This window comes from Laetiporus sulphureus, assembly GCF_001632365.1.
Source record: "Laetiporus sulphureus 93-53 unplaced genomic scaffold LAESUscaffold_78, whole genome shotgun sequence".
In the NCBI taxonomy this organism is placed as follows: Eukaryota; Fungi; Basidiomycota; class Agaricomycetes; order Polyporales; family Laetiporaceae; genus Laetiporus; species Laetiporus sulphureus.
Window position 1 is genome coordinate 45,777 of NW_024468587.1, and position 8,920 is coordinate 54,696.

Consider the following 8,920-nt stretch of genomic DNA (forward strand, 5'->3'; position numbering starts at 1 on the left):
CGACCAGGCCTGGGCGTCGGCGCGCCGCCGAGGCATCCGTCGCAGTGGCGGCCGGGCCACATGCGCCCCCTCTCCGCGCCGAACAACGATGCGCAGCCGATGTCGGACTTTGCGAGGGACTTTTATGCGGCTGGCGCGGGGGCTCCGGGTACGGGTGCGGGTGCGGGTGAGACGATGACAGCGTCGAGCTCGAATCCGAACTTGCCGTCGTCGAGCGGTCCGACGCCAGACGACGGCAAACCGACGGAGACGCCGACGCCTGGCCATCCGCTCTTGCGGCACGGACGGGTGCTGGTGTACCCATCTGGGTACGAATGCAACAAATGTAAGCAACACAATCTGCATATGTATACCGCACACCGCAACTCGAGCTGACGGAGTTATTCTAAATGCGTGTGTACATATGTGCCAGGCCATAATACAGGCTACCAGAGCAACGACCCCTCCATGCCCTGCCTCAAATGCTGGGAGCGATACAGCTCCCCATTCACCGGCCCGATCGTCTACATGCCCTGGAACGCATCCGCCTCGCACGACGGCGCACGCAACACCTACCAACGCCCCCTCCCGCGCTTCACCCCGCCCCAACGCGCCACCTCGCTCGGCCGCACACGCGGCTATCCCGGAGCCGCGTCGCGCATGCAGATGGCTGGCAGAAGCCAGTTCCTCGAACCCTTGCCGCGCCCGTTGCTGGGACGGCCGCCGTCGAATGTCCGTGTGGCGCAGAGGCCCCCGCCGGGCGCGGCGGTTGTGCAGCCGGGCGATCCGCGCATCGGTGGCCGGGTGTGTCGGCAGTGTGGGGGGACGGGCGTGATGACGTTCTTGATATTTGAGGATACGTGCCCGGTTTGCAATGGCATCGGACGGACGTTTGACTGATGGATATATAATCGATCTAATGCTCGTATTTCTACGTACTATGATTTAGTACTCTGCAGAGCTAATGGAAAAACAAGTGAGCGCACCATCATTTCGGCATTCCTGGTACGCGAAGGTCGTTCGCGAAGTGCCTCCGCCTTTTTGCCAGCGTGCGCATGAGATTCACGAATGGTTATCTGAGCAGCAGACGGTCAGCCGGCGCCTACATAATTTTTGCAACAACAGAGGACAATCTCCTAGCACTCACCATGTGAGATGAATGCAGTTGAAATATGCGGTCATCGCGAAAGTCGGAACGCAACGTGGTCTTCCAGACCTGTGGGACGACATCATTTTCGTGTGCATTGGCAATCACAGGTCGTCGATGAAAGAAACGGCGCAGAGTAACGGATGATCTAGCGGTAGGGGGCAACCCAGGTGCGCATATAAGAGGACCAGTGCAGCCCATGGACCGTTAAAGGGGGGAGGGGTACATTCTATGCAGAAATCGAATCGTCAGAATGCTGTTGTTGCAACTTTGTGCCGCGCCGATTCTTCACCAGAATTCGACAGCATCTCTACATCTCAGGCCATCGGGAGCCGATAACGAAATGGTTTCCTACGCTGGTCGTGTGCGGTCTTCGAGGAAGGACACGGTGCAGAGTTAGTGGATGATGATCAAGGAGCTGTATCCGCCGGGAACGCACGAGGCAGCGTTAATGTGCGCGCACGTTATATGAAACTTTGGCGAGGAAGCGTCAAATACGGCATCCCGATTTGAATTACGCTGTCGTGCTTAAGCTTTCGGTGTCGCTTCGTATAAAACCATCGCGCAGCCTTTCGGACCTTGCAGTTTTTTCTTTAACTGTGCAGCCCTGATCATCGCCGTACCAGAAGTGTCGAATATTGCGCTCGTCAGGTAGGCTCATAAATCGGCCTTTGTAGAGGAAGACAGCCGTTACTCTGTACTCCTTGGGCTGAAATCGCCAGGAAAAGGCCACGTCAGCGTGCGAGGTCATCTTCCGCAGAGATCACACACGAGATGCGGACTTTGCGCCACGGTACCACGGGCCTGGTCTGCGTTTTTTGAGCCGCCGCACGGGCTATTGGAAGCTATCGTCCAATAGGGATTGATGTGTGAAATGGTGGCCGTCCAATGCAGATCGGAAAGTTCAACCTGGCATTGCGGAAACCGAGCCGCAGTATCACCCTCAATCTAAAAACGCAGGACCGAGGAACCCGATGGATGGCGAGGGAATATCTCTGCGGACGCGGGGAAGCTGCCAAAGAGATCTCCATTGTAAGAATGCAGCAGCGCACCAGAAGCAGCGCTTGCGAGGAGGACGCTCGGTGCAACTTTAGCATGCATCGGCACGCGGGTTATGCAATTCGGATGATGGCGTGAATGGAACCCCTGAATGCTTGGGTTCAGCGCCTGAAACGATTGCACAGCGTCGAATCGCGCTGAACGACAAAGCGACCGCTCTCACCGAGCTGGCAGCTGTCCCATCAATGCTATGCTGCTCGCAACGCGTGGATGCGTGGATATCTGGATATCCCCGTGGCAAGTCCTCGGTACGTATCAGGGAAGCGCCCGATGTGAAGAAATTGAGGGCGCGGCCAATGGCAGGCTCTCACGTCGGTGGCACGCACGTGATGCGACGACCGGAGGGGAAGCTCCGATTGGACCGGCGGTGCGATTGGTCCAGAAAGATGGAGGACTGTGATTGGGCGGGAGTTTGAAAGCAGGCATTCTGCGGGTCACCCATTTTCAAAGAGGACCAACGATGAATTCCTATTAGAGCGGCCCCTTGGAAGCCTGGGGACATGCGCCGTCCACTCCCACCTCAAAACCTTCCATCCTGAGCGCTGGCTCCCCCCCATCCGCCATCGCGAGTTCCTCGCAGCCCTCCTGCGGGCGTGATATGTCCAAGAAATGGTCGCTCCAGCAAGTCGCACAGCACAACACCGCAAGGTGCGCACACCTCGTTCATCTCATACAGCCTGGCCCTGACCCCCGTGCCCCCGTCTAGCTCGTGCTGGATCATCATCGAGAACAAGGTCTACGATGTGACCGAGTTCCTCCCGGTGAGTAGCTGCTCAAGTTGCAGCATGTGTAAGAGAGCACGCGTCCTGACTTTGTGCAGATACACCCGGGCGGTGTCAGGCTGCTCCTCAACTTTGCGGGTAGAGACGCCACCGCTGCCTTCAAACCCTTCCACTCGTCGCGCGCGCTCACCGACAGCCTCCCACCCGAGAAATGCCTCGGCGAGGTCGACTATGTCAGTGCGAAAGCACTCAAGAAGAGCCGCAAGAGTCCGCGTCTACGCAAACTCAAGGACGTGCCCGTCACGAACGTTACGCCGCCTAGCGACGACGTCTGATAGACTGCGCCCTTTACTCATACTCATATACACATTGGGTTTCGATTTCGTACATCGGTCATCTTTCGGGGTTTTGGGCTGTAATTCATAAAGGTCGCTTGTGGCATTTGGGTTCCGTGGGCGATGGAGGAATTAGCATCGGGCAATGGTCATTCATTCAATGTACAACTTCCATAAGTTATCGAGTCTATATACGCTGTCTCACTAGTATACTTCCGCTACTGGTAAGTACAATGGGCTATGGGCGACGTTGGCAGAGGTCGTCAAATTGTGTTGGGAAAGCAGTGTCAGGACAGATCTCCAGTTCCAACCGTAAACAACCACGGTGAGTGCGTGATTGTCTGGTGACATCGCCATTACGTTGCTCGCAGCAGTGGCGGCCCCCGCCTCGTGCGGTGCCAACTGACTTCCAGCGGCCAGAAGCAGCTTCAGCTGACCCTCTGTTTATATACTCCTTGGCTTCCTATCACGAAGATGTGCGGGGAGCTGGGGAACGGAGCTCACATACAAATACAGGCAAACGGAGGCAGAGCGTGGTGAGAAAGCCCTGTAACAATCACTCGGCCTCAGTTGTCGGTGCCGACAGGGAGTATAGTACATGTTGTAGTGACATTGGCGTGCGCCGTGCAGCGCTCACCACCATAGACCGACCCATTCAAATGAACGACCCTCAAAAACAGACGAAAGGCCATCGATCATCAACCCAGCAAACACTCGAACTCTCGAATCAGTGGTCCGCGGCAGGCAAGTCGTCGTAGTCGGGGCAGAGCGAGTCCCAGGCGACTGCGGGCGAACAACCATATCTACTCAGCAACCGTGCATGTCGCATGATAGCGCGCCGAAAGCTCACCGGAGGGAACATTGATCTCCGCAGTCATGTTGGTCGCCTCGGCCATGACAACCGCGAAGCCCGCGTTGAGGTGGAAGTCGATGTGGCAGTGGAGGAACCACGGGCCCGGGTTGTCCGTCTAGCCGCCGCACGGACGTCAACGGCCCGCATTATACGCATATAACAGCAGCACACGAGCAACAACCCACCTGAAAGCGGATCGTGACATTGTCCCCCTTCAGCCCGGTGTTGACCGTGTCCCGCCTCACAGGATCGACATAGTTATAGCTCTCGTTTCCCGCACTCCGAAGCACAGAGAAAACGTGCTGCGCATCGTCGTCAACACCCGTGCACACCGTCGCGACGCAGGTACGTACCCCGTGTAGGTGGATAGGGTGCTGGTCGCCCAGGAGCCCGCCGGGGATGGAGATTTGGATCGTCTGGTTCATCGGCAGGCTGTACACGCTCCCCGGCGGGAGCAGCTCCTGTGCGGTGTACGATCCGTGCAGGATCTGCAGCAGGACGGGCACCGAGGGAGGGAGGAACGTCGCGCCGTTGACGTAGAACCGTCCGGCATCCTGCTCGGCGGCTGCGTGAGCGAGTCGATGCCTCCTTGAGACTTCAAGGGGATACGCACGAAGGTTACGTCGAGGTTGAGGCTAACGTCTGCGCCATCGTCTCCCGGTGCGCCGGGCTGGCATATAGAACAGGATCAGAAGGTATACAGGGCTATACGAGGATGATCTTCACAGGAGTGGGATTGGTGAGCGGATGGAGGTTGGTCTCCACAAGAGGGTTGACAGGCGCGACTTCGGGCGTGGTAGGCTCTTCCTCTGGTGCCCCCTCATAGCGGAGGATCGCGAAGCCGGGCGGGGTTGCTGGGCTGCCCAGGGCCTCAGATGCAGCGCGGATCCAATAGTTGCCAACAGGCTGGTTGGCTTCCAGCTGTCCATCGTGGCGATTTTAGAATGTGTGATTAAATGTATAACAGAACAAGAGCATGCAAACGTACTACGAACGAGTATCGCTGCGAGGCAAATATGGGGATGGAGTCGATTCCGGGCAGCGCCTGCGTGTTCTGCCCATCCGCCTCGATGATCGTCCCGGTGTGGTTGTCGATCGAGAAGGTGAAGTACGGGCTGCACGAGAGCGAGATCAGGCGGATGCGGTAGCTGGATAGCTGGTGTGAGCGTCGATGGTGAGTGCTGAGGAAGGGGCACGTACCGTAGTCCAGGTTCGACTGTGATCACAGTAAGAGGAGACGTAGTGTCGTTCGCTTGACGGCCCAAGCCATTGATGAGAGTGGATTCGGGGTTCCTATGAGATAGATGTCAAATTGATGGTGGAAGGTGGAGGAAGCGATCCGTACGCGGGCAAAGGAACTTGAAGAGCCGGGAGGTGGTACCAATCAGACAAGGTGACGATGGTGGTCTCTGTGTGACGATGTAGTTAAAAACAGATTCGCAATCTCACCACCCACATCACGCACCGTCGTCGACATCATAGAGATCAGCATATGGATCATCCGGATCGTATACGATGAATGGCCCCCGTAGACCGTCACAGTACTGCAAACTTTCGTGACTGTGATACCAGAAGGTCCCTGCGCATCGTAACAATGACCGTGAGTCGTGAACGATGTGCAAGCAGCTCAATACTTGCCTGCTTGGTTGGGGACGGTGAAATTGTAGAGGAATGAGTTGCTGGGGGAAATGGGGCATTGTGTGACGAATGCTGGACCGTCCGCCCAGTTGGTCGTGTGCTGGAATATCCCATGCCAGTGCTGCTCGGTAAGTTGTGGATGAACTCATGAAATGTCTATGCTTGATCCTGAATACTCTTACAATGGTCGTGGTCATGTTCATCGTCTCATTCGTTAAGGAATCCTGCACGTTGATCTGGAAGTTATCTCCCTGTTCTCCAATTATTCAAACAATGTACCGCCTAACATCAAGGTACTCTACCTTGTTGCCTACTATTGCAGGTCCGGGATACACGCCGTTGGCGAGAACAGCTTGCCGCATGAATCCGTCGGGCGTAATGTCGGCATTGACAATGGTCAAGTCTGTTACAGGACCAATGGAGGCGGAAACAGTCAAGAAAGAGCCTAGAGAAATCAAGCTGGCAATGTATAACGGGCCAAACATGCTGACAGACTAATTTCAGTGAGCCTGGCGATGCTAGAGACCCTGCACTGGTGCCAATCGACAAAGGCGCAAACGAGCTATGATTTATACCGTTTCTCACCGATACCAGGTCCTGTTTGGGATGTGGCCGGAGTCATTGTATGGAGGAGCATCTTCCATTCGCGATGTCAATGTATCTGCCTAAGGTCAGGCATCCGGAAGCATGGTCTAAGGTACAGATAGATTCACGACATGCCGAAAGAACGGACGTATGAGGGATACGCGGACAATTGCTGAGGCGCTCCTGCATACCAATGGTTTGTGGCACCGACGACGGTGTCCATCATGAAGGCCAGGAATGCATCCCCCGAAATGCAGAGACAATTTATGTCCTGCTCGAGCTATGACAGATACACGGATAAGTGAGATTATTTGTTACCCGACGCGTAGCATTGAGTGAGAGCATACCTCAGCTGACTTGCCCACTTCAACGCCTAGTGAGCATGATGACGAAATTGATCTCCACCTAAAAATATCCTTCGGCTTGAAGCCGCCAGGCACGAATGCATCTGAATTCATGTAGAAGGCGATTAGACGTTAAGAGAAGCCAGGTACATTCTGGGAAGGTCACGAAGGACGGTGCAGTCCACATGGACCGGTACCGCCAGGGGTCTATCATGCCTTTTCATACCAATCGCGAAGACGCTGCCGGTCATTGGAATGTATTTCAGGGTCGTGAAATCTCTGCTATTATCTCGCCAGATTGTGGTGCCGACGTCAAGCCATACCAAACTGAATATCCGCATACTTCTCGCTCATTTACATCAATGTACGGCTTGTGTCCGGCCTATTGGAGGTAGGAAGTGGCGATTGCTATCTAGAGGTGTATGGGGCGTATATCCTGCCGACAAGGATTCAATCATGCTGCATTGTTTCTTTCGAAGTGCAGCGGTAGTGAAATCTGAGGCGAAGTTGAGGCCTCATACATTTGGAAGTCAGCGGCCTGAGGGTTTTCAGCCACCGCCACATTTCGGTAGCGCCCGCTCACTGCTAGTTTTTGTTTTACAAGATCCTGCATGCGCTTGCACCAACCCCATGGATCTTGAACTGCAACCACCAACTGCATCGCCTAGCGCCCGGGGATCCTCCCCTGCACCCTCTGAATCTCTGTATGAAATCTCCTCTGCAACCCCTGACCTCACCCTGGCTATACGCCAGGCTCTCCGACCATGGCAGTCTCAGGGTCCCTCTGAGTTGTTATATGATCTGGACAGTGCCATCGATGCCGTCTTCGCGGTGAACAAGACCATGCTTCGTGTCCTGCAACTTGCAGGCCACAAGTACTGGGCAAGCATCCCCGTCCCCAACCTTCTCCTGAAACAGCGATTCAACTCAGCAATCGCACAATGCCGTGGCACTCCAGGGAAGGGGGCTCCTTCCCCCCCTGCGGCTGCCAACCAGCCCGCACCCACCTCCGCTCCATCTGGACCCGACCTCACGGCGGCCCTCCAGGACCTCCGCTCCGCCCTCGACACCAGACTCGATGCTCTGGAGACTCGAATGGCGAATGCGACCCCCCCGTCGCAGGCGAAGGCTCCCCCTCCTCCCAAACCTCAGGTACGTGGCGTTCCCAAGAAGCGCTCGTACGCGGTGGCAGCCGCCACCTCTCATCCAGCTCCTCCCGGGATGACTCCGAACCCGCCCACTCCCTCGAAGGCTCCTAAGACCAAGAGTTCGCCAGAGCCTTTGAGGTATATAGTTCGCTTTGCTAGCTCCGCGCCGGCACATCTGCTTCAGACGCCCCCCGCCCAACTTGTCAGCGATGTGAATACAGCACTGGCTGCAATTCCGACTGCTGGAGGGCTGACTGCACTCGCAGCCTACCCGAGCTCCTCTGGCAACATCGTCCTGGCTTTTCCCACTACCACCTCATACCGCCGCGTTGACGAACACCTCCCGACCCTCCGTGCTGCCCTCAAGATCGATCCGGACCACCATGTCTCCAGGGATGTCAAATGGTCCAGGATCCTTCTCGGCAATGTCAGCACGCGGACAGCCCCTGGCGGCGATGTCCATTCGACGTCGACTCTGTCGACCGAGCTCATAAAGAACCCTGCGCTTGCGCGCCTACGCATCACCCAACCCCCGCGCTGGGCACGTCGACCTGAGCAAATCGACGGTGCTCGATCGTCCGTCGTCCTCGGTTTCGAAGACCCGGACGGCTCTATCCTCACCGCCCTCCTCAAGACCCCCCTCTTCGCCTTCGGTACTCCCGTCACCACGTCGCGCTGGCGTGATAAGCCGCGCCTCCGGCAGTGTACGAGGTGCTGGGGATATGGCCATCTCGTTGCAGGATGCACGAAGCCACCCCGGTGCCGTGTTTGCGCCGGCCGCCATCTGGAATCACTGCACCGTTCGCGATGCACGTCGTGCGCGCAGGAGAATCGCGCCGCCTCAGCCCCCTGCGATCATTCGCGCTGCGTTAACTGTCGTGGGCTCCACCACGCCGATGCCGCCACTTGCCCTAAGCGGGCCGCTTTCCGGGACCCAAGCACAACCCTTGGCCACGTCCCCTCTGACTCCACCCAGGTCCGCTCAGCTGGCGACACGGATGTCGCCATGTAGCTGTAGTCGTGTCCCTCTTCACCTTTTTCTCCTCAGATCTCCGCCCTTTGTGAGAACAACCTCCCCAGTCGATACTCCAGCAAGCTTTTTGGGAAGAC

The 8,920-nt window shown here is 56.7% G+C and overlaps 3 protein-coding genes across 3 annotated transcripts; 2 read left to right on the forward strand and 1 right to left on the reverse strand.

Annotated features, from left to right (window-relative positions):
* LAESUDRAFT_535351 (uncharacterized protein) lies at positions 1–980 on the forward strand. Its single transcript, XM_040902850.1, has 2 exons — positions 1–325; positions 413–980. Exons 1-2 carry the CDS (start codon positions 61–63, stop codon positions 877–879), a joined length of 732 nt encoding a protein of 243 aa, XP_040758310.1. The 5' UTR covers positions 1–60; the 3' UTR covers positions 880–980.
* Positions 981–2,687: 1,707 nt separating this feature from the next.
* On the forward strand, positions 2,688–3,480 carry LAESUDRAFT_732163 (cytochrome b5). Its single transcript, XM_040910187.1, has 3 exons — positions 2,688–2,833; positions 2,892–2,946; positions 3,006–3,480. The coding sequence occupies exons 1-3, from the start codon at positions 2,784–2,786 to the stop codon at positions 3,240–3,242; spliced, it is 342 nt and encodes a 113-aa protein (XP_040758311.1). The 5' UTR covers positions 2,688–2,783; the 3' UTR covers positions 3,243–3,480.
* A 156-nt stretch (positions 3,481–3,636) lies between these two features.
* Positions 3,637–6,245, reverse strand: LAESUDRAFT_732164 (multicopper oxidase). Its single transcript, XM_040910188.1, has 13 exons — positions 6,036–6,245; positions 5,916–5,984; positions 5,734–5,854; positions 5,561–5,674; positions 5,441–5,504; positions 5,296–5,388; positions 5,084–5,243; positions 4,822–5,016; positions 4,709–4,765; positions 4,449–4,649; positions 4,281–4,397; positions 4,093–4,210; positions 3,637–4,025 (listed from the first exon to the last, which is right to left on the reverse strand). The coding sequence occupies exons 1-13, from the start codon at positions 6,216–6,218 to the stop codon at positions 3,970–3,972; spliced, it is 1,548 nt and encodes a 515-aa protein (XP_040758312.1). The 5' UTR covers positions 6,219–6,245; the 3' UTR covers positions 3,637–3,969.
* Positions 6,246–8,920: the final 2,675 nt, after the last annotated feature.

What these genes read in the sequence shown, in the direction of transcription:
- LAESUDRAFT_732163 (XM_040910187.1), top strand. Translation starts at nt 2,784, where the DNA reads ATGTCCAAGAAATGGTCGCTCCAGCAAGTCGCACAGCACAACACCGCA. An exon ending in GCACAGCACAACACCGCAAG is followed by an intron (nt 2,834 to 2,891) that starts GTGCGCACACCT and finishes GCCCCCGTCTAG; the next exon opens with CTCGTGCTGGATCATCATCG. An exon ending in ATGTGACCGAGTTCCTCCCG is followed by an intron (nt 2,947 to 3,005) that starts GTGAGTAGCTGC and finishes GACTTTGTGCAG; the next exon opens with ATACACCCGGGCGGTGTCAG.
- LAESUDRAFT_732164 (XM_040910188.1), bottom strand. Translation starts at nt 6,218, where the DNA reads ATGTTTGGCCCGTTATACATTGCCAGCTTGATTTCTCTAGGCTCTTTC. An exon ending in ACAGTCGAACCTGGACTACG is followed by an intron (nt 5,244 to 5,295) that starts GTACGTGCCCCT and finishes CCAGCTATCCAG; the next exon opens with CTACCGCATCCGCCTGATCT. An exon ending in ATGTCACGATCCGCTTTCAG is followed by an intron (nt 4,211 to 4,280) that starts GTGGGTTGTTGC and finishes TGCGGCGGCTAG; the next exon opens with ACGGACAACCCGGGCCCGTG.
- LAESUDRAFT_535351 (XM_040902850.1), top strand. Translation starts at nt 61, where the DNA reads ATGCGCCCCCTCTCCGCGCCGAACAACGATGCGCAGCCGATGTCGGAC. An exon ending in TGGGTACGAATGCAACAAAT is followed by an intron (nt 326 to 412) that starts GTAAGCAACACA and finishes CATATGTGCCAG; the next exon opens with GCCATAATACAGGCTACCAG.